Source organism: Ailuropoda melanoleuca, chromosome 12 (genome assembly GCF_002007445.2).
Source record: "Ailuropoda melanoleuca isolate Jingjing chromosome 12, ASM200744v2, whole genome shotgun sequence".
Classification (NCBI taxonomy): domain Eukaryota; kingdom Metazoa; phylum Chordata; class Mammalia; order Carnivora; family Ursidae; genus Ailuropoda; species Ailuropoda melanoleuca.
In genome coordinates, this window is record NC_048229.1 from 75,021,719 (window position 1) to 75,046,180 (window position 24,462).

A 24,462-nucleotide genomic window follows, 5' to 3' on the forward strand; every position below is an offset into this window, starting at 1 on the left:
CTGGAATCGCATATGCCCTGGCAAGGTACTGACACACCCAGAGGAAAGGGCATCTCGCTCTTTGCACAAAGACTCCCCCAGCTCAGCAGGCCATGACCTGTATTGTCTAAGCTGGAGCTCATTTTCTAATTCCCACAGCCTGGCTGGCACCCGGGATGGCAGGCACAAAGAAGTGGCGAGAACATAGCAAAGCCTGGAGGGCTGGCTGGGGAGGCATCTTGGCTCAGTGGTTGTGAGCTTGTGTCTGGGAGCCCACAGGCCTGGGTTCAGACCCCAGCACTGCCTCTTTTGCCTTTGTGACTCATGCAGCTCGTGAATTTCTGTAAGCTGCAGTCTCCTTTTTGTTGTTAAAATGGGAATGTTAGTAATAATGACATCCTCCATCTGGCAGGGCAGCCCTTTTCTGTCCAAGGTGTGGTCCATGGGCTGGCAGCCTCAGCCTCACCTGCAAGTTTGCTAGAGGTGCGGGCTCTCAGACCCTATCCCCACCTCCTGCACGGCAGTCTGGATTTTCACAAAGCAGTCCGGGCAGTCCATCCACACATGAAAACACGGGAGACTCTGGTGTGGACGGCGCGAGGTGACTGAGGCACCACCGAGCACAAGCAGTACGCTGCTGTCGGTAGGCATGTCCTGTCTCCTCATTAGTGGTGTCGTCTGGAGCCACCGCCGGTCACGTACTCTGAACTCTTGTCATTACAGCACTTCGTGGTGCAGAGATGAGGTGCCCTGGAAAACAGATCAATACCTAGAAAAGCTTCTGCCTTTGGCCCTGCTCCTGCTGCGAGTCGGTGCTATCTGGCCATTTACTGCTCCTTGAAGAGCCAGACCTCCATTGCAGACCGAGAGCTGGAGACAAGAGCTGCGCAACCCAGCCCGGGGCCCACAGGCCAGCCATTGAGCCGGCCTTTCTCTCCTCTCCTTGCGGTTTGAGGACAGATGGATGTATGGTCTGAAGAAGCCCCAGGCTGGGTGGGCTAAGTAAATCTCCCAGGGGAGGAAAGAATGCAGCGCTCACACAGGCAAGGGTGCTGGGCAGCCCTTGGCACCCCCACTTAAGTGGCCTTCTTTGGGAGAACTTTCCTAAGATGTGTTCACGAAGACCTCCCGAGATTCCATCTGAAAGTGTGCATGTGTATCTTAGTGTGTGCGTGGTCTATATTTAATGCTCTCAGAGCAGAAGTCAAACCACAACGCTGTTAGAGAGGAATCCCATCTCCACGTACCGCGGTTCTGAGTCCCTTGCTGGCATCCTCTGGGGGCTGAGTGGGGCCATGGATGATGAAGATGAGACGGAGCAAGCTCTCTGAAACCAGCCACTCTTGAACTCGCGCGTACGCACACAGCGAGGGCATCCGTTCCAGGAGCGTGGTTCCCGGGTGGTGGTGGCAGTGGGTTGGACTGCTGTGTGTTTTGAACCAGCAAAGCCAGATAATGCTGATGCTGGTGGCCCTGTAGATCCCACTTTTAGGAATTGAGTATTGGGGAAAGAATCAGCAAGTCAGGCCACTTAATAGGTGCTCAATAAATATTTGATGAGTGGAGGTATATTATGTAGGCATGAATATATGCAGGACGAGTTTACAAATGGCCGTGTGCTGAGGGAGAGCGTCAGAGAAACAGGCCGTGTGTGTGCTGGGGTGCCTGGTCGCAGGTTGGGGTTCCAGCAGGGCTAGAGCAGGGGCCTCCAGAGTGGGTTAAGTGAAGAGGGGTGCTCTAGTGTGATTGGTGAGGGCATGAATGTTCCAAGGGGGAGCTCAAGACATTCTCACTGAGGATAGGCTCAGTTCTGGGAATGAAGCAGAAAGGGGACAGTTACCGTGGAACCTACAGAAAGTCCCTACTGGGACCAGTCCCAGCCAGGACTCTGCATTTCAAGTGGCTGACTCCTGCTCTGTGAAATCACTCAGCGTTGACCTCAACACATGTTCTGTTGGGGCAGTACTGTGAAATTTAACCGATAGTCTGGGCCCCATCTGGGCTTAGAGAGATGGCTTTGACTACATGGCCAACCTTCCAAAGGGAAGTTTGTTCTTTTGGGTGCCATTGGGCTTACTCAGAGGAGAGGAGCCTTTCTCCCGAGTCTTTACTGTGTAAACTTCTACGCATCCTCCAACACCCACTGAAGTGGGCTGCCTCCAGATAACCGTCCCAGTTTGGGTGCAAATCACGGTATCCCAACTCGGGGAGCTGTGGGAAGGCAGCTAGGGTAGGGAATGGAAGCCTCCTTCATCTCCATTTCTGTCTGTAGTCCTGCCTGCTCGTTCTGCAGCTCCACACTGGAAAGGAAGGAGACTCTGCTCTTTCTCACTCTTGTCTCCAGGTTCCAAAGCAAATCACCCCATATGGCCAGACTGAGGGTACATGCCGACCTCTGGACCAGTCGCCGTGGCTACCAGGCAGGGTTCTGGCGTACGTACGCAGCTTCCTATGGTAACCATGGTGACCCCACTGCCAGTGGGGGCAGGGACGTCCGTGGGGGAAATCGAGAGCCTTCACAAGGGGAAGGAGTGACAGTGACGGTAGCTGCGTGGCCTGTGCCCACACCCAGGACAAGTGCACTTGCCTCCCGGCCTCTGATTCATGCTCTCAGTGGGAAGACAGCATTCGGCACACATGTAGGTGCTGCTCTGCTTCTCTCCCTTGGAGACTGTGAGCTCCGATGGGACATGCTGGCCTTGTCCGTCTTTGCCCAGCCTCATGTTAGGGCTGGAGCACAGTGAGTGGGCACAGATGTCACACTCACCCCTCCTCCGGGTTTCAGGACCGGGACCAGAGTGTGTCCCCCTCCGGACACTCTATAGCCAGGAGGAGGTTTCGGGAGAGAAACTGGAGAGGCGGAGAAATAGTTGGCTCTTTGAGGCTGAAATTGGGCAGTGGGAGACGTGGGGGACCGTTGACTATCATTTGTTTAGACAAGTGAGGCTTCTGCCACTCTGTCTCGGGCACTCTGGGGGAGACAAAGGCGCTTCTGATGGGAGGCTGCCCTCTCCCCAAGAAGGAGGGCGCGCCGGGGCGGCTGGATGCGTTTGCTTCCAGATGAAATTATGTGCTTGGGGTTTGAGTGGACTTAGGCCTCATTCATGCATGTCTGTTTGCTCAGCCTGCCAGGCCCCCATACCTGGTCTCCCAGCCTCCTGGGGACAGATTGGGGCCTTGCTGTTCTTCCACGGAGTTAAGGAGCTTTATCCTCCCCTGTGAGGCCAGGAGGAGGCGTGGAGCTGGAGCCACACTAGCTAGGTTTGAGTCCCAGCTCTGCTGCCCTTGAACTGTGTGACCCTGGGCATGTTACTTGACCTCTCTGTTTCCTCATCGATGTAGTGAGGCTCATATTGCTTGCCTACCACGTCTTGGCAAGGCTGTAATGCATTCATTCCAGCTTCTCCTAGGATCCAGCAGTCCTACTCTCAGTTATATTCCCAAGAGAATTGAGTGCTGTGTCCACTGAAAGACATGAACAAGAATGTTCAAAGCAGCCTTAGTAATTAGCCTAAAATTGGAAATGACCCAAATATACACCAGTAGTAGAATGGATAAACAAATTGTAGCATGATCACACAGTGGAATACTATACAGCAGTGAACAATGACAAATATAGCCATTGTGTTGAGCAGAATAAGCCAGACACAGATGGGTACCTACTGCATGATTCCGTTTACATGAAATTCAAGGGCAGATAAAACTGGCCTGTTGTGATAGAGGTCGCAAGAATGGTGACTTCCGGGGGATGCTGACCAGGAAGGGGCACAAGGGAGCCTTCTGGGAATGGGGTGAGGGGCCAAGAATGTGTTCATACCTGAGTGTTTGTCAGACTTGTGCACGCCATCAGTGCCTGGGACCACATGGAGGTAACACAATGGACCCTCCTGTCCACCCCCCGCCCCCCAGAGGGAAGGATCCTGCAGTCATAACCATTCCGTAGATGCTTACTGGGAGGAATGCCAGGGTACACTTGCAGACCTTTGCTGCCTGGTGCGAGAACCCCCCGAGAAAATGCCTACAGCAGCCATGGTGCTCTTGCTGGGCCTTGTGACTCCATCGTGCCTGGCCTGGGGGCACTGTGGCCGCAGGCTGGGACCCCCTTCATTCTTGCATGTGGTGTCTGCGTCAGACATATTTGGGCTTCAAGAAAACTGTGCCCTGGGAACGTTTACTTACTCTGAAGTCCTAGCCCTGTGGTTGGAGGAGAGGCAGACTGACTTGCCCTGGAGATCCCTTCACTGCACCTCTGTGGCCTCATTGTCTGCTTCTGGAAGCATGAGGTGGCCAAAGGGATGTGTGAAGATTGCCCGGAAACAGCCTGTGTCATGTGCAGCGCCTTGCCGAGCTCGCCTGTCGCCCCTGCACCACATTTCCAGAGCAGACCCCTTCTCCGCACCCCTGATCACAAAGTGCTTTGTTTTACTGACTCGTTGCTTCCCTGTCAGCTCCCTGAGGGCGGGGAGTGCTGTCTCTTGTTCACTGCTGTATCCCAGCCCTTGCACGTAGTAGGCACTTAATAAATAGTTTTTGACCTGGCACCGACTGGTTAGTGGCTGTTAGAAGGTCTCTCTCATATTTTCACGCCCAAGGCTTTCTTTGGGGTAGAATTGAGGCACAAAACTTGAGTATACTCACCCAGGGATGCTGCTGGGATCTATGCCGAGTTGTTCAGTGTCAGCTTCAACTTATTTCTAAGGCTGGAAGTCAGTGTAGAGGAAAGGCCCATTTTGCAGATGTGGAAACGGAGGCCCAGAGAGGTGCCAGGGACTTGCCTTCCCGGGCAGCTTTGATAGTGAAGGGGGCGAGGACACCTCTGTGCTTGCCCCTTGGCATTAACCGTGGACCATGGCTCGATCCGTTTCCCTCTGCACTCCAGCTTGTTCTCCCTGGTGCTCTGGCCACGTGCCCTCTGCCCTCTGGAACTGAGGACATCAGAAGGGAGCTGTGTCCCCATCCTCAGGTGAGGGGCTGCTCGGTGAAAACCCTGCAGTGTGTGGGCCGCATGTCTCCCGTCTCAGCTTGGCTGGGTCCCAGGGCGAGGGCACCATGCCTTGGGAGTGAGTCACTCTCTGAGGTCCATGCCAGGCAGGAGCTCCGGGGACAGGGGAGTGACCCCACAGAGTGCAGGCCCGGTGGGAGGAGGCCCAGGCATGGCCCCCGGCTTGCGGTGAGGAGGAGGGAGGAGAGTGGAAGCTTTGACATTAGTGGGGATCAGCCTCAGAGACCAACAAGAGCCCTGAACCTTGGCTCTTTCTGTTCGAGAAACCACAAAGGAAAGGAGAACTGGATTTGGCTCCATAAAAAAAGTGACCCTTGAGTATGGAAAAACAGACAAATCAGGCTTACCATAAACCGATTTGAAAGGCAAAAACCATGAGCTGGGAAAATGCAGTTGCAGCATATTTGACAAATAAAGAGTTAAATCACCTTAATACGTAAAAGGTACGCATGAATCAGTAAGAAACAGACTGCCGGGGCGCGGGAGGGGGGATGTGCAAAGCATAAAAGGAGAAGTGCAGTGAGTGGCCAATAACTCTGAGAAAATATCAGCCTCTCAGTGATCTGAGAGATGTGCGCTAAAAAGAAACTATGATGCAATTTCTCGCCTGGAAAGCTGGCAGAGATTTAAATATGAGAATGCATTTTCCAAGGAACAGAGGTGCCTGCAGCACTTCTGTGGGGCCTCTCCCTCGTGGGTCTGTAACCCCCCTCCTCTGAATTGGTGCCGTCACCTCGTGTCCACGGAGAAGGTTAGTAACAGCCTCTCACGAGCGCCTACTGTGTGCCAAGCTTCTTGCTCATGTCCTCGCATCCTGGACAGCCTGTGGGGGATGGCTTAGTGCCCCATTTTGCAAGTGAGAAACCCGAGGCTCAGAATGGTGAAGGGACCCAGGCGGGGTCTCCCCTTGGGTGGTGGGGTTGGAATTTGAATCCGGAGATAACAAGCCCCTGAGGTCACACTCTCCTTTCTGCTTCCCTTCTGACCACCATTTGGGCCCTGGCTGCTTGGGAGGGAGAGGACGGTGACTGGGGCCCAGGTTGTCCCGGCAGCTCTGGTCTTCAGTTTGACTTTCCAGAAGCCAGGGTCTGCAGGAGCTCATCAGACCAGCTCCGTCCTGCCAAGGAGGCTGGTGGGTTACAGAGGCGCATCCCTGGCTGGGCCAGGTGCCGTCCGCTGCTTTTGCTCATTGGGGCAAATTATCCCGTAAGGATCTTAGCCGTCGGTGTGGGGGTCTGGGTCTCTCCTGAAGTGCACGCACATACACCCACCATGCACACAGGGAGAGTGGTGTGGCTGGGAGTGGACAGCGTGGCTGAGGCTTCAGACAACCTGGATTCGAGTTAGTGGTGAGCTGGTGCATCGGCTTTCTGGGGGAGTGGTGAATTTTCTGGGGGGGAGGCCTTCATGTGTGCAGTGTTTACCAATTTCCACAGTGTAAATACTCCCTCTGGGGCCAGAGCAGGACCACCTGGGAACCAGGAAGAGCCACATCCATAGCATGCCGCCACTGCATCCCGCTGGGTGAGACTTCGTCTCCTCCCCTGTGGGCACAACCTGCTTTAGGGGGTTGCTGTGAGGACCACTGGGTGAACACGTGTAGTGCTTGGTGTGGCACTTGGGCGTAATAGGTGCTCTGTAAGTGATGGTTATTATGTGCGTATAACTTCATTCACTCAGTCCCCCAGTCCATCAGCATCTGTTTACTGAGGACCTGCTGTGCCCCAGGCCTGTGCTGGAACCTTCCTTTGCCCAGCTTCCTTCGAGAATCACTAGTGGGGGAGTCTGAGCCCCTTCTGCAGGTGGACTTGATCCGACCCTCATTTGCTGTGTGATTCGAGCCAAGGGCAGCCATGTTTTTCTCCTTGTTAGAAACCTCTGCTGTGTGACCACCCGACTCTGTGGCTGATGAGGGTCGAAAGGGCCCACACTCAGCACCCAGGTGTGTGACCGGCTGCGTGTGTTCTGCCTCCTGATCCTCGCACCCCGTGTCGTCAGTGCAGAGGACTGACCTGGCCCTTCAGGTGCAACTGTCGTTGGGGCGGGTGCAATGGAAGCCTGGGCTTGAACCTGACTCGGCCCCTTCCTGGTAATGCCTTGTTCCGAGCCTCAGTGTCCTCCTCTGTAAAATGTTCTTTATTGAGGGATTGGGGGTTGGTTTTGAAGTGGCGGAGGCTAAAGGCCTTCCGCGCGGCGAGTTTTCAGTGAGTGGAGCACACTGCCGCATCAGGCCTGGGTTGGCCGGGCCCTGGACAGGGGACTTTTCTAGTCTCCAGGTACAGTTCCTTCTTCCATTAGGCTCCAGCAGGGCCTGGGGAGGGGAGACGGGGAGGGATGAGGGAAAGGGCTTTCCAGGTGAAGGAAAGCCTTCCTGTTTGAGGAAGACATCCTCTCTCCGTTTCTGGAGGACCCTGGTTCCCAGTCCCCTCTCCATGCCACCTCACGTCCTCAGGTCATTCGTACTACCCCCCCACTGCCCCCACTCCCCCCGTGGCCACAGTAATCAGGACCACATTTCCTGAGCCCTGCCGAGCGCTGGGTGCTTTAGAGTGTGTTTCTGGTCCCTGTGACCACCCTGCAGCATGGTTCCTGTAATTCTCTCTGGTGGGTGTGAAGCAGTGGTCAGACGCTGATGTCACTCACGGGCTCACTAGACTTGGTCTAACTCAGTTTGGCAGCCTGATTTGCCTCCCTCCAGATGCTGAGCTACCCGCCCCCGACCAGGTAACAGCCTTGCAGCCATTTGGTTTGGTAAAGAGGTAGGAATATATTGGCCTTCCAGTAGTGACTTCCTTCCAAGGAGCACAGTATGGACAAGGGAAAGAAAGGAATAAATAACCTGACCGTGGAGAAACCTGACCCACATCCCTTGGCCAGAGGGTCACAGTCAGCAGCAGCAGTGAGAAGTCATATGAGGGCAGGCACCCTGGCTATGATGTGGGGAGAAGGGCACCATACTTCTGGGGCCTTCCTGTGAAAAACCCACAAGCCCAGTCTAATCTGAGAAAAACATCACTCCAATCCCCATTGAGGGCCATTCTGTAAAACACAAGACCAGCACTGCTCAAAACCGTTCAGGCCATTGAGAACAAGAAAAGTCTAAGAAACTGTCACAGCCCAGAGGAGCCAAAGGCAACATGAGGACTAAACGTAGCCAGGTCTCCTAGGATGGGATCCTGGAACTGAAAAGGACCGTGCAGTAAAAACTGTGGCAATCAGAAGAAAGCGTGAACTTAGGTTATAGTAATGCATGGATATTATTTCCTTGGTTGTTAACAGATGCATTGCACTCATGTAAAAAGGGGAAGTGGAATGTGGCATGTGCTGGAACTCTCTGTGCTCTCCTTCCCATTTTTCTGTAAACCCGAAATTGTTCTAAAAAATGTATTGAAGACAAAAGAGGTGTTCCGGGGAGGTGTGGGCTTGTGTGGTTGCCATCCTCGTGACCCACAGTGCAGAGCTTAGTGGGTGCACTGTGGGCTGGTGTGTGCCCCCTTCATTGCCTTGGTCGGTCATGCCCTCGCCTGACCAGTGAGTATGCCCGGTGGCCCTGCCTCCCATGCCAGGAGCCTCACCCTTGACCCCATGAAAAATCCCAGCCTCTTCTTGCACTAGCAGACTTGCACTTACATGACCTCCCTCCCGGGTTCTCCCCCGCTCCAGCCCCCTCAGCCTTCGTCTCGCAGGAGGAAGGGTGTTGAGAAGATCTCCACCATGAGACCCTTAGTGGACTCACTCACCAGGAAGTCCTTGGCCCCAACCCTGGGCACCAGCCCAGGACACTTTGATGTAGTGTTCTGGCTGGTCCTCGGGCCAGTTCCCCTCCTTCTTTGCTCGGGGCTTTTTTTGCCTGTTCTTCTCAAGGCTTTGAAGACCTTGAGCTCACCATCTGAAGCGGCCATCTCTGTCTTGGATCTCCAGAATGATGAACTCAGGCAGCTGCCTCAGACTCCACTTCCCATTTCTGTCTGTCAAATCAGCCTCCCGCTGGGCTGCAGGGTCCACCCTGAAGCTGCTCAGAGCCGCACGCAGCCCGTTAGCATTTCCTGTGGACAGGAGAACCCCGGGGAGGAGCCCTCCCCATTCAGAGGTCGGATTCTGGGGGGTCCGTCTTGCAAAGAGCCCCCCTCCTCCCTTGCAAATTTCATGGAGTGTGGTGGGGGTGGGCAATTTTAGTTAAGTGAGTTCTTTTGAGTTCTTTCTTAGATTTATTCAAAGTTGTTTCTTGCTCTTTTCCTTGGCCTCTCATAGTGACAACAAAGAGGGGGCAGGAGCCAGTGTTCTTTGAGCATTTACTGGGTGAAGGCACTTTTATTTCTTTCTTCTCCCCACGACAGCCCAGGGGAGGGGTGTTACTGCCCTTCTCTACAGAGGAGCCACTGAGGAGCCGGGAGCACGTGCTCAGGGTGCCAGCTACCAGTGGTGGAGCTGGGATCTCAAACTCGACTCAGTCTGTTTCACATCCAGGCTCCTTTCTTCGTGGCCCCGGCTTGCCTGGTGGCCAGTGGCCCCACAGTCAGAGGGGCCCAAGGTCCCTAGGGATGGTTGTGAAATCGACCTGATGCTTCTCATTGGAAAGTCAAGGTCGGTGACCAGCTGGGACTTCCCTGTTCTAACACCAAAAGGCTCTCTTTCCAAGAAACCCCTCAGTCCCAGGCCAACCAGCATTTTGGTCACCCTGTCTCCCATGCAGGTTTTGTGACATTTCAGGTGTTCTGTAGCCACTGTAATCGGATGGCGGGGGTACAGAACCTTTCTATCATTACAGAAAGGTCAGCTGGACAGCGCTGGTCTAGAGAGTTGACACGGCCAGGGCTGCCAAGCTGAGAGCCCGGGGAGCCCACCTGTCTTACTTCCCCATGCTTAGCATCCCGCTGAAGGATGAGAATCTGCCTTCATCCCTGGGTCTCCTTGTAACCCTACAGCCCTTTTGTTCAGACTGCCAGCTGCCCCCTGGCGCCCCTCCCCGTGCTGTACTGCTTGGCTTGTCCCAGGGTGCCTGTCGCCTGGCCTGGACACCCTTCCCAGCCCAGGTAGTCCTCCCTCTGGCCAGCAGGAGGACGTGGAGGGGGTGCTGGGTTTGGCACCTGGCACTGTTGGCTCAGCTGGACTGGGGCAGGCCCTGTCCTGGGCTCGTGGTGTCCGTATAATCCATCAGGGAAAGGTGATGGTTTGGTGAATACTGGGAAGCTGCCGGAGGCTTTCATATTGGACAAATTGGGAAACTGTCAGTCACTAAAAAATTGATGCTGGGGGGTAAGGGAGAGTTAGTGGGCAGTCTTGTAAGAAAGAGGCTTTGATTTTGACCTGAAATAGCCCCCTCAACTTTGCGCCTTTTCGTGAGCAGGTTTGATGTTTCAGACGCTGTGCTTGGTACTAAGGATACATAGGTGACCTCTGGGGCTCAGTCACCATCCCTACTCTCAGGGGTTCACAGACACTGGGAAAGGCAGACACATGAGTGAGCCGTCACATGTCTGCTCACTTGGTGCTTATACCACTAAGACTGTTAGAATGGACCCAGTGTAAGGTCGTGTGGGCAAGGACTGTATTGGCCCCCGGGGGTCCCCAGGGCTCAGTGCACAGTAGGTGCTCATTAAGTGGTTGCTGGAGAAACATTTGTATAGGGTGTCGTCACCATCTGCTGAGATCTTTCTCATCCCCTTCTCATTTCGTCCTCTGAGAGGGGAGATTCGTTGCTCACATTTGATAGAGTTCACAGAGGCATGCCCTCTAATTCTGGAACTTACTCAAGGAGAGTTGCCTCTAAGATAACTAAGATGAAATGAGCACATGCAAAACACTTTACCCTGATTATCTTTTTAATCTGTACAACAAACGTCCAGGGGACAGAGGAGGAAACTGAGGCACAGAGCTGGGCAGTTAAGCCCATGTTGCATTATGCGAGGATCCCTGGGCCGCCTCTTGAACCTTTCCAGGCTCAGAACATTCCTGAGATGCTGATGGACTGAATCGATCCTGGCACTGACTCCCTAGTCCTCACGCTCCATGCTGCCCACAGAGATGACTCCAAAGCTGTCACTGGTCTGGCTGTTCCAGGAGGCTTGAAGCAGCAGTGATGCAGGGCTGCAGGAACAGCAAACTTTTTCCTGAGTTAAGATGCTGGGTCTCCTGAGTGATGATCTGGGCCCCAGGAAGGAAGGTCCCACACGGAGGCTGACTTCATCCACGAGTGCAGAGTAAACACAGTGACGCTCGGCCCTGGAGGCTGCAGCCGGGGCCCGGGGACGTGCCCACCCTGCTCCCCTCCCTCACTCCCCTGATGCCCCCAGGGATGCCTGCTTTACTGCCAGCGTGACAGTGCTGCAGCCCCAGCCAGGGTGCTTTGAGCTGTGTGTGGGCTCCTAAGAGTTCTGGGTTCAAGTCCTGCCCCCGGCCCATCCTAGCCATGGGAGCTTGTGTGGGGAGGGGTCTGCCAGTCTCTCAGGGAGGGATGCTTTCTGGCAAAGCGTCTGGCTCAAGGTCTGACCATTTTGGTCCCTTAAGGAACACCTGAATAAATTTTGCAGCTGGATAACCTCTAAAATGTTTTGAAATAAGCACAAATGCTTCTGCATGCTTATTTTGTGCCTGGTGCTATTCTAAGCACTCAGTGTGTATTACCTCGCCTAGCCCCCGTGACAACGCTGTGTGATAGGCACTACCATCTTTCATCAGATCTGAGACCCCACCGCTTGTAAGATAGCCCATTCTTTTATGAACCTCGGAGGGAGAAAAGAAGGTAGCCAGAGCCTTACTACCCAACCAGCTTTAAGGGAGGTTCAACTATGTATCTTTGAATTGATGAAATATGGTATTACTGCGTCCATCCAGATGCGGAAAGCAAGGCGCAGAGAGGTGCATAACTTGCTCAGCCCGCAGCTAGTGAGAGGCAGAGCCAGGAGGCGAACACTAGTGGCCTGTTAGCAGAGCTGGTGTTGTAACCGCTGTGCCACGCTGTGCAGTTACGTGAACTCGCGTAGAACAGGGAGGCAGAGCATAGGAGCTGGAGTTAATGCAGCTGTGGCTCCCACTGCCATGACTTACTCACACCGTGTGGCTTTGAGACGTCCCTGTGCCTCTCAGCCTGGTGTCTCAGCTGTGAGTGGAAGTGCTGTAGCGCAGTGAAGCTCCAGAAGCACTTGGCCACGGTGGAGGCTGTTCTCTACTGAGCCTGTGATCGCACCCCTGCCATCACTGGCACCGCCACCACCAGCACCACCGCCGCCATCACCATCATCACCATCACCAGTCACCATCACCACCATCCCCATCACTGCCATCGCCACCACATTGCCACCATTTCCACCATCCCCACCATCCCCATCATCTTCATCACCACCCTCATCACCTCCACCACCATCACCACCATCACCATCACCACCACCATCACCCCCACCACCATCGCCACCACCATCACCGCCACCCCCATCACCACCATCACCAGTTCATTCGAAGTGAAAGATGACGCATGTCGCGTCTCTTCCCTGCTCTCTCTGGGGACTTAGGTGCACTAGATGCGGCATCTCATCCAGTCAGTGACGATCCCAGCCCTGAGTCATGTGAGTACACGTCTTTCCTAGCGTTAACCTTCATGTTGTGCATACAATGTGCAGGTCATGCCTGTCTTCAGAAAGGAGAGGCAGGGGAATATGTTAAGTGCTGTCAATCCCTATCCTGGGAATAACAGGCCGTAACATTTGATTTGGAAAATGAGAGCGTTTTGGAGTTACATGCATATAACAAGGAAGTAGGAGAAACCACTTGATGAATTCTTTCTGGAGCACCAAGATGGAACGCAGTGTGCATCCTTTGATCCAACCTGCCCACAAGCCCAGGGTTCCACTCAGCGTCCAGGACAGATCGAGAGTGGGAAATCCCCAGAGGGCACTGAGACAAGATATCGTCCTCTGTTTCCTCATCTGTGTAATGGGCGCCATAATGGTGCATTCACTTACAGTTCCCATGCCTCTTTTCTTCTCTCACCACACTTGCTCTTTCTTATGCCACTTTTGGGAAATAAATTGTGATTTTTCTTATTTCTGAAAACTTTCCCCTGCATGGTAAGCTTAGATGATTGTTACAAGAGCTTTTTCTGAAGGGACGTTGTTAGAGGCACAATGGATTCTGAGCATGGAATGCCAGGTCAGGTCCTCACCTGTGAAGGGAAAGGAAAGCAGCAGGAGGTGACGCCGACAGGGAGACCAGCACCCCATAATCCAGGGCCTCGAACACTACCCAAAGGGATTTGGACATTTTCCAAGAGCTAAGGCAGTGCCACCAGAGTTTCTTAAGAAGGGCAGTGGTCTTTTCATGCAGTTGAGAAGGACTTCTTCCAAATAAATGCACTGCCACCCTCATCTCCATCCCCTGCCTTCCTGATGGTGCCAGAGATGTCTTAACCAAATATTTCTTAGAATGAGTTTTGTTATATGATAATAGGGGTGCTAGCAAAAAGTAAAAATAGCAACCATCACCACCATGACAAAACAAACACAACCAAAGATTCTGTGACATAGTAACAGTATAGGCAGGTTTTGTGGGTGCAGGACTTCTCAGGGCCTTTAATATGTCACTGTGAATTGTAAACCTCAGTGAAGGGAGTAATGGGTAGTTCTCAAAATGTATTTGTCTGTGGGACCCCTCCCTTTCTCCTTCCCTTCCTCCCTCCCATCCTTCCTCTTTCATCCAAAAAATGATGTCCTCTTGGAACCCCCATTAGAGCTGTCCTTGTGAATTTCTCCATCCCTTCCCCTGGTCCCTTCAGCACAGAAAATATGAAATCTTCATGGATGGGCTCGTGTGCAGGGTATTTTTCCTGAGCAGTTGGGTGAGGACGCCTTGGGCTTTTCCACATGGGAGATGTCACAGAAGGCTGTGTGCAGGCATGCTTGGTGGCCCTCTCTGGGGGCTGAGACCTGGAAGCAGCAACACCTGCTCCCTGCCTCTACTGGCTGCAGGGATGTGCCATTGAAGATAAGCCAAATCTCTCTTCACTGTGGTCCTTAGGGAAGGGCAATGACAGAGGTGAGCCCAAGCCACCTGCTGCCCTGGAGCCATCCACTGCCTGCGAGGTCCCATGTCACTGTCACTTGGCATCAGCTGACCTCTCCAGTGGGGTCCTTCTTTCTTCTCCCTGCTGGCTGTTGGGAAGGGGGGGAAGGAGCATTTGGCCAGGAGTCGGAAGACAGGTGTTCCAGATTTTCACTTGAGCCACCCACAAATCTAGTACTTTCTCCTCGCCCAGGACAGCCCTCCAGACTTTAGAAGGCAGTTTCTGCCTTGAAAGTAATTTTTTCCCTTAGAGAAAATGGTTCACCTTGAGCCTCCGTCCTAAAGGAATCAGCAGAAACCTGCTGGGCCTGTTTTTGGGTGTCTCGCTGGGACGATGGGAGGAGACACGGGCTTGGAGAGATTGTTCCTGAACCAGAGCAGAATGGGGGAGAGAGTCCCAGGCCTTCCTGATCACGCCATCCCCGAGGGGTACCTGCTTTATGTTTTACCTGTCAGGACTTTGGACAAAGATTTCATTTGAAGAAAGTGTTCTGTTGCTTAAAAAAATAATAATAATCAAATGCTAGAACAGACTGTAAAGTACTAAGCTGAGATAGATGTGTCCCCAGTTGTCTTTCTGAGGGGCAGGTGTTTCAGATAGAGCTCAGCCAGTCAGGATCTTCGGGTTCATAAGAGTTCCTTCTCCTCTTAGACCCTTGCAGGCAAGGAAGGGAGGGTCTGGGGCCGCCTCCCCCCCTGCCTTCAGATGCACCTGCTTTATCAGCTGCCACCCTCCTCCCAGCACCTCCCACCTCTCCAGACGCCCTCACCATCACCATGAACTGAGCGTTCCTACTCATGGACCAAGCGCTGTATTGGGCGCCGACATCCATTTTCTCATTTCCTTACCTTAGCAATGCTAGGAGGGCAGGGCTATGACTGGACCTATTTCCTGGACAGACAGGAGCCTGGGACTCAGTGAGGAGGGGAGCCCGGGTCTCCTGGCACCAGAGCCTTTGACCCGGTGAGCTTTGTGCTGGTTACTGAGCTAAGGCTTTAAAAATTTAGATAAAATTCACCACACATGAAATTAATCATCGTAAAGTGAATGTTGTGTAAGCACCTCTTCTGATTCCAGAACATTTTCACCACTCCAGAAGGAAACTCCGTGCCCATTAGAAGTCGCCACTCACTTCCCCCTGCTCCCCTCCTCCAGCCCTTGGCAACGACCAGTCTGTGTATTGTCCTATGGCTTTACCTATTCTGGAAGCTTCAAATACATGGACTCCTACTGTGCACTGTCTTTTATGACTGGCTTCTTTCACTTAGCCTGAGGTTTTTAAGGTTCATCCCTGTTGTGGTGCAGGTCAGTCCTTTGTTCCTTTTTCTGGCTGGTTAATATTCTGCTCTGTGGCTGGAGCACATTGGATGTGGCCGTTCACCTGTTGATGGGACATTTGGGTTGTTTCCACCTTTTAGTTCTTGTGAATGATGCTGCTGTGAATATTCGTGTTTGAGTCCCTGCTTTCAGTTCTTTGGGCTGTATACCTAGGAGGGGAATTGCTGAGCTTAGCATTTTTAGGAACAGTGACTTTTTTAATCCTCACAAAGCGCCGAAGTAGATACAGATGGGGAGACTGAGGCACAGTGTTGGAACCACCTGCCTCACATTAAACAGCTTCCAAGCAGCAGAGCTGGGATCTGAACCCAGGGTGTCTGATCCCCAGAGCCTTTTGCACCTGTTTCCTGCCTCTGCCACATAGGGTCTGGAAACCGAGGGCCTGCTCTCCACTTAGAGGAAAGCTCCAGGGCTCAGCACGGTAGCCCCAGGAATCCCTCCCTGGAATGATTATCTGCTAACATGCCAGCTCAGCCCCCATTCCTCTGAGCTGGATGAGGCCTACGCACTGTTTTTAAAAATCACTTAGACTGAGCTTGAGAAGGGCAGGTGAGGTTGGAGGTGGGGGGACCAGGAAGGGATCCTCTCAGAATCAAAGGCCTTCCCAAGAAGGTGACGCGTGGCCTCTGGTGGCTCCCTGGTGTTCAGTGGGAGTGTTTTTCGGGTGTCAGAAACTCCACTGTCTGAGTTAACAGTGGACCTTGGTACCAGTACACAGAGGACTGCTTCACTTTCTCTGAGACCACTTTTCCATGGGCATACTGATCCCAGACGCAGCCCAGAACCCCAGGAAGAAGCACCCCAAGAGGTGGGAGCTGCTCCCCCCCGCCCCCCCGGCGGAGCTCACGGCCTTCGCTCCATCACGCCCGGGGCACCGGCAACAAGCGTATCGCTAGGGTTTCTAAGACCGTGGAAGTAGGTGCAGCTCCTGAATTAGGAGGAGGAAGGGAGACTTGCAGGGACTGACATGTCCCCGGAGAGCAGAACTACCTGACAGCCTGAAGTCTGGGGAGAAAGAGGGGGAAAGGGGAGAAAGAAAAGATAGGAGGTGCACAGGCACCGGAGCCCATTCCTGCAGGAGCCCCGCAGCTCACCACTGCTGTGGGAGCGCCTGACGGCGGCAGTGTGCAGTCCCAGATGCTCCAAATGCCAATTATGTCATCAAGAAAAGGGCAAAGGGTATTCCGCATGGTCTGCTAAAGCTAGGAAAGAGGAGACATTTCTATCTAAAGATTATTAAAATTTTTCTAAAGGGCCTTGGCACTCAGAGGGTAAGCTCTGGCTGGTGTTGCCTCTGACCTTGGCCGCCTGACGGGGCAGTGAAAGAGGGAATTGTTCCTGGGGCTACGAATGGGATCCTGCCAACATCTGGGCTGCCTGGCCCCTTTGTCTCCCCACTGATGGCAGGCAGCGTTGGGAAGGTCCCAGGCCCCATGTCTGTGTGAACGTCTCCCCCCGCCGTCACGAGTCCTGCCCCCGAGGTCGGGTCTGTGGGCCCCTCATACAGCTGTGGTCCCACACGGCAGCAAAGAAAGCTCTGTTCTTTGACCCTGACTGCCATCAGCCGCCCGTCTCTGCTCACTATTTGTTGAGCAACTGTCCTAGGCTAAATCTGAATTCTTTCTCAATCAGTGCCCAGCTTTGCTTTGTAAAAATACATCATTGGGAATATTCGTCCCTGGGCGGAGAAACCTACCAGCACTCAATGGAAGCTGCCAGTAGAGCTTCCTACGGTCAGGTCAAGGATGCCGAGGGAGCGGTGAGTCTCTCCTCTCCCTGTCCTTTCACACTGGGCCTGAGTGGCGAGACTTTTCTCTGGACCCGAGCTTCCCCGTCCCCTCTGTCTTTGTGCAGGTGCTTCCCACATGAGTTTCTGGGAAAGAGCATCTGATCATTTTTTTTTGAGTGACTTAGAAACAGCAAACATTTATTACCTCACACCATTTTGAAGGCCAGGAAGCAGCTTAGTTTCCCATTGGAAGCCCCTGGGTCCCGAGGCCAGAGGGCTTGGATTTCCCTCTCAAGGCAGAGTAGGACCATCCAGAGTCTCAGGCAGAAGAGCTAGACGAGTGAAATGTGTTTCAGGAGGAAAGCTTGGGCCGTGTTTGGAAGACAGTAGGGCTGGAAGCAGGAGGTCCAGACAGGAAGCCTTGCTATATTCCAGAAGAAAAACGAAAGAAGGAACCAGAACAGAGGATTTGGAAAATTGTGGGTGAATCAAAGGGGCAAGGACCAGCTGCATTTGACCCTGGTGACTGACTGAATTCAGGGGTTCAGACAGAGCCATTGGGTTTTGCATGTGGCCGACTAGTAGATGTGGTTGCCACAAACCAGGCTTGGGAAGACAGCAGGGAGAGCCCACAGGGTGGGTTCAGCTTGGCTGCAGGCCTGGAGGAGCCTGGCCTCCTCAGGGTGGTGGTGACCAGCAGGCAGTCACTGGCACGTAAGCCCTCCACGAAGGCAAGGAGCTTTGCTTTGCTTGATGACGTGTCCCCAACACCCAGAACATGCTGGAAGCACTTCTGTGGCACACAGGAAGCGCTCAATAAATATTTGATAAATGAATAAACCCCGAGTCTGAAGCTCAGGAAGCAGACTCTTAATCCAGTTTTTAGATTATTTATTTCAAGCCGAGTACAAGTCTGTGTGTATGTGTGTGTATATAAATCATCCTTCTCTGTGCAAGAACGGCCCTGTTTTTACCTAAAGTGGCCGTCGAGTTTCCGTGGAAATTGCTGGGGCCACTGATTTGCCGTCGGGAGCATGCGGACACCTAAGGACTGCGGTCTTACCGATGGCTCGGCTCCTCCTACGAGGGAGGCCGACATCTTGGACGTGAGCTCTGTTTCATCCTGTGTGGACCACTCCAGTGTCCTCCGTCCTCTGAATTATTCACATGTGATTAGAAACCAGGAGATGATTTCTGCTCCTGAAATGGCCTCTGGAGGGACCCCTGAGTGCCCAGCTCTTCCCCTCCCCCACTGGCTGGGGGCACAGTCTGTGGGGCCTGCGCACCTGCATGTGGGAGTCTTCCCAGATAGCCCAAGCACCTGCGTGAGCAGCAGCGGGGGCTGCCAGCCAGCCACTCCACCATCATCCTCAGGTCTGTAAAACTCTTAGAATTTATTGCATTTTTTAAGACATTTTTTTAATTGAGATGAAATTCACGTAATATAACATCAGCCCATGTGAAGTATACGCTTCAGTGTCCCACAGTACTCCACAAGCACCACGTCTGTGTAGCCCCACGATACTCACGTCACCTCCAGAGGCCACAGTTGCTCCTGTCCCCTCCCCCTCAGCCTCTTCCCTGGACCTCGGCAGTTGCTTTCACTGGGGGACGACCCTGCCTGGGGGACGACCCGGCTGGGGGACGACCCTGCCTGTCCTCCTCCTGTGGGATAAAACCCACTCCTGCAGCATGGCCCTCCCAGCCCTTCCCAACCCATTCTGGTTCTCCAGATCTCATCACCCAGTCCTCTGCCTCGTGTGTGCCAAGCTGCAGCCAGGCCCACTTACCACCATTCCCCAAATACGGTTTTCCTCTTGCCCCAGATGCCTCTCCACCTCCTTGGCCCAGCAAACTCCAACTCGTTTCTCAAGAGTCAACTTGGAGCAGAATCATTGGTTGTGCTTATCCCCAGGGGAGAGTCTGTAACCCTCTTGTAGCAGTTTGTCTCCTGTGCTCACCATGCCCCCCACCCCCACGAGCTCCTGGACACAGAGCACAGAGCACTGTCAGTGGATGTTCATTGAGTGAATGAGTGATCCAGTGAGTTAACAAACAGCACTCTCACACTCAGACTCCCCTGCTTCCTCTTACTAGTTTCTGTGATGTGTCACGTTGTCATTTATACGTGCTCCTATCTCTCCAGAAGGGGCTTGGGGTTTGCTTGTGTTGCTGTGAATGGCATCACCCCACACCTAGGCTCCCAGCTTCAGGACCTAACTCATGCAGGCTTGTTGAGAGATGGGATTTTGGAACCTCTTGAGTAAATGGCGTGCTGAAATGGGCCACTATTGGATAACACACATTTAGCAGTGCTTTTCATGGACATAGCAGAAATCACACAATGGCCTGTGTCCCTGAGAGAGACACTGAGACCCCTAAGAGGAGTGTAGTGTGACTCTTCCTTCATTCACGGAATGGCTCACTGTGATTGTTACGACAGCAGCAATGGTAACAGAAGACACAGTTGTTCAGGGCTCACCTGGTTGCAGAGACACATAGCAACTGTGATCCTTGCTGGCGGTCCACTGAGTCACCCCTTACACTTTACATGACTCAATGTCTCGTGTGTTGGGGGAATCAATTCCCTGTGAGCCCCCACATTCCTCAGTTAGCCAGTGGAAATCCAGGCATTACAACCTGGTGTTCAAGGCTCTCCATAATTAGGATCTAAGCAGTTTTTCTGACTCACCTCCCTCAACCTCTGTCTCTCTGCCTGATAAACTCCTATTCACCCTTCAAAACCCAAATCAAACATCACAGAACTTTCCAAAGTCTTCTTGAATGCCCCATAGCAGACTTAGTCCACCTCTCCCTGGGCTCCTGTGCCCCCACATCTGCAGCTATCAGACAGAGAATTCTAATAATGTCCAGGCGTGTCTGATTCCCCCACTCAAGCGAGAGGTCTTTAAGGAAGGGATTCTGGACTGTGTTTTTTCTTGGAGCAAACGCTTACCAAGGGAATGAGGAGGTATCTGTGTGGGTCTCTAACGCTGGGCAGAGCAGGAAGGGAGGGAGAGAACTCGAGAGGAGAGAGCTTTGGATTCAAATCTGAGGGTTTCCAGAATCCTAGGGGTTCACAGAAATCTGTTGGGACCCATGAGCTATTTTCCTAATTTTGAAAATTGTAAAGAACAGGCAACATGAGATAAAATCTGTGGGGTTGGTTGTCGGATTTTGCTTTTCAATATAGTGTATTCAGTTCGATTTGGCAATACCAGTTACGTGGCGTGGTGTTGGTCTGGAATGCTGGTGGACAGGAATCCAGGGTCTTTTGTTTGCGAAAAGGGGGACATGTGTGACCGTTACCATGAGCAGGGGTCCTGCAAAATGCACCTGGATGATTGAAGCAGGTCTTTATAACCGGCACTCATTCCTGTCTGTCTGTCCCTATGCTGTATCAGATGTTAAATATTTTCACTCTCACCTCTTCTCATTATGTCATAAGTAGATTGTTTTCCTGTCCTAGGCAGGACTTTCAAAGGTGGAATGCCTGTGGGTAGGATCGATGTGGTGGTTAATCTGTGTCACTATGCACACATGGGGACCTGGACTCGGAGGCTCGCTTCACCTCCATGCCCAGAACCATCACTTAGAAAGTCCTCGGCTTCCTGGCCTTCCATGCAGACCATCACACCCATCACAATTATCATTTTGTGTAAACCAGTGGCAGGGCCAAGGAACCCAGGGGTGAGGGGCCTGCAGAGCCCAACGGGGATCTAGCCATTCTGAGTCCACATTCCAGAACTTTCTTCTTCCCACCTGGCTTCCTACATGACTGAGCCTGTCTCTCTCCTCTCTGCCTTGGAGGAGTAGACTTTTTTTTTTAGATTTATTTTTTTTAGAGCAGTTTTAGGTTCGTTGCAAAATTGAGGGGAAGGCACAGATTTCCCATATAGCTCCTGCTCCCCTGCACTTGCATAGCTTTCCCCATACCAGCGTCCCCACCAAAGCGCTACATTTGCTACAGTTGATGAACCTCCAGTGACTTACCATCGTCACCCAAAGCCCATAGTGTACCTCGGGGTCCCTGAGTTTGGACAAATGCCCAGTGACAGGTATCCACCACTGCAGCATCATGGGGCAGTTCCATTGCCCTAAAAATCCTCTGTCCTCTGCATGTTCATCCCCCCTCCCCAAACCCCTGGCAACCACTGATCTTTGATGGGGTCTCCGTAGTTTTGCCTTTTCCAGAATGTTGTAGAGTTGGAATCATATAGTATATAGCCTTTTCAGATGGGCTTTTTTCATTTAGTATTATGCATTTAAAGTTCCACCTTTAAATGTCTTTTCATGGTTTCATAGCTCATTTCTTTTTAGCACGGAATAATATTCCGTTGTATATATATACCAGTTTCTTTATCCATTCACCTACTCAAGGACAATTTAGTTGCCAGGTGAGCAAAGCTGCTATAAACTAACATCCGGGCACAGGTTTTTATGTGGACCAGAGTTTTCAGGAGCACATCTTCAGTGACTCTAGAGACTCCACCTCAGAGGTGGTTCTGGCCCTGCAGCGTAGCTTCCTTGGAGAAAGATCACTGGGTTTGTGCATAAGCAGCCAGTGTGTAAGAATTCCCTTGTCACACATCCTGGAGCCCTTGGATGGAAGCCTGCAGCCCCCCAGGCAAGATCTGAGCCGAGAACAATCAGGGATTTCCCACTTCTTATTTGAAAGACACCAGCAATGGCTGCCAGCACTTGCTTCCCCAAGAACTATTGTGTTTATTTGTCTAAGATTATACCCTGCCTGCCTCCAAGAAGGCTGCGGCTTCTCAAGACACCATGTGAAATGAGGCAATTAGGATCTTACAGAATGAGCCCCTCCAGATCCCCAGGGACGGGCCCCGATTATCCCAGGCCTCGTTTGGCTGCTTGGAGCATTCTGTTCCGGCAGCACAAGGGAAACACGGTTTACATTGTTTTTGCTTTCTGATCAGGAAAACCACACAAATCCTTCTCCCTGGCTAGATTCCTTCCCTTCCCTGCCTTTCTGTTTTGCTCCCCTACTCACAGATGAAACCTGTCTAGGAGATTCTAGGTAGACTTGTCAGCCACAGTTGTCCGTAAAGGGAGGAAGTGTCTTCTCACGTTTAAATTCTGACCCTTGCCACGAGGGGCTTGTTTGCTGGGCCCTGTTACGTCAGCTTCTGGTGTTCTCATTTCTGGCCAGGGGTGGTTTACCTTGGGAAATACCAAGCAGTAGTTCCCCATACTTCTCTAGTATTATCTCTGTGTGATGGTTAAATTATACTCTACTTTCCTATGAAATTATTTGGCCATGCCAAAACCCAACATCCGCTTTTGTGCTGTTTAATTTATTTTACTTGAACTTACCATTTGACATTCTAACTATTTTGCTTATTCATTTAGCATTCTGTCTGTCTCCCCCCTACCAGGGAAATTCCATGAGAGCAAGGACATTGTTATTCGTGGCACACAGTAGGGCCTCCATGCTGCTGCACGGACATTGTCACTGTGGCTAGACTGTGCTAAGTGAATCACATGCATCCTTTCATCCAGCCCTCTAATGACCGGATCAGCTGGGCTCTGTTATCAGCCGCATATCACAGATGAGGAAACAGGTTCCGGAAGACAAACTTGCTCTCTAGCCCCAGGGCCCAGACCCTATACCGGCAGAGCTGGTGTGTGAAGTCAGGATTTCTGACCCCCACACCTGGGTCCTTTACCATTACAATCTGAGAAATACATAAAATTCCATATATTCTGAACGCAGTATTGCTTTCCAACAGATTTATATTCGAAACAACAGCATGTACCTACATTTGAGATACGATGTGCCTGTTTATGCAGATACAACGTGTTTTCCGTCTACAGGCTATACTTGTGGTCAGGGAAGTGTCTCACTCGCCACAGTGTCCCCATAGTCTGGCATGCACCTGGCACACATGGGCTCTCTCTGTTGAATGAAGTAGGCGGGCATAATAAGAAAAAAAAAACAAAACCCAGAGTAATTCTCAAACCCCCACCATGGTCTTTGTCCATAGATCGGCAGCCATTGACCCAGAGGAATGTTTTCTTTTCAAAGGAAAATTTTTTTGTTAAATTGTGTAAAACACCTAAAGAAAAGCACACAAATATGCAGTGTACCATTGGTGAATTTGCACAAAGGGAATACGTCCTTGTAGACGGTACCCAGATTAAGAGAGTGTGACCCCCCCCAGACCCTCCAGACTGTGGTGACCACCGTTCTCCTTTCTCTCTCTATGAATCCGACCTCTCTAGGTCCCTCATGTAAGTCTAATCATAGAATATTTGTATTTTGGGGCTGGTTTATTTCACTAAACATGATGCTTTCAAGTTTCGTGCAGGTTCTAGCGTATGTCAGAGTTTCCTTCCTTTTTCTGGCTGAATAATACTCCACATATGTATATATCACCTTTTGTGTTTCTGTTCACCCACTGATGGACATTTGGGGTTGCTTCTGCCTCCTGGCAGCTGTGAATCATCCTCCATGAACATTTGTGTACAAATCTGCATCCGAGTCCCTACTTTCACCACTTTTAGGTGTATACCCAGAAGTGGAATTGCCGGGTCATATAGTAATTCTGTGTTTAGTTTTCTGAGGCACCTCCAAACTGTTTTCCACAACGCCTGCAACATTGTCTGCTCCCACCAGCAATGCACAAGGTTCCAGTTTCTCTATACCCTCCACCAACACTTGTTACATTCTGGGTTTTGGTGTTTATTTTGGTAGTGGCCATCCTGATGTGTGTGAGGTGTTGAAAGTATCTGTTTTAAAAGCTGTTCTGTTAGGTGTGTTGCGATCATGTGGTGGTTTTAATTTGTGCTCAGAAGAATGAATTTGTAATGAGTTTGTCTGGATGTCTGCCTTGAATATGGGTCGTTACAGTCTAGGTTGTTGTAGGTGATGCTAGATCGCCATTGGTGTGATTCCTAATTACTGTGTTGGTGCTGGTACACGGTAGGTGTTCAGTATATGCCTGTTGAGCTTCATGAAGTTACCGGTGAGAGTGACAGCTGGGTACTGGCTTCCAGAGGAGAGAGCATAAAGACATCCTTGGACCGTGGATGGGATGACCTGCCACAGCCCCATGCCGGCAGGGATGCCAGGATATGTCTTCCTTTGCAAGAAATGACCTGTTCCCTTCCCGAGTCCTTATGCCGGCATCTGATCACAACCCCAGTCCGACGTCCTGAAGAATAGAAGAGATGGCACAGCCTGAAAGAGCTGCTTGCCGTAACTGCCCTGTGGCCACCCAGGAGCCTTGAAACGACATTATCCCCTCCTAAGTGGCATATGAAAGACCAGCCTTGAAGCTCTGACCAAATATGGCCATGTCCCCGTGGATGTCATTCATGCATGGCGGCACCTTC

General features: G+C 52.0%; 1 protein-coding gene across 1 annotated transcript in view; it reads left to right on the forward strand.

Annotated features, from left to right (window-relative positions):
- The first annotated feature begins 924 nt into the window (after positions 1 to 924).
- Positions 925 to 24,462, forward strand: part of CMIP (c-Maf inducing protein) — a 129,375-nt gene continuing 105,837 nt past the window's right edge. Inside the window, exon 1 of the mRNA XM_034639430.1 lies at positions 925 to 945. Within this exon, the coding sequence (XP_034495321.1) occupies positions 940 to 945 (6 nt within the window). The 5' untranslated portion in view covers positions 925 to 939. The remainder of the gene's footprint in view (positions 946 to 24,462) is intronic.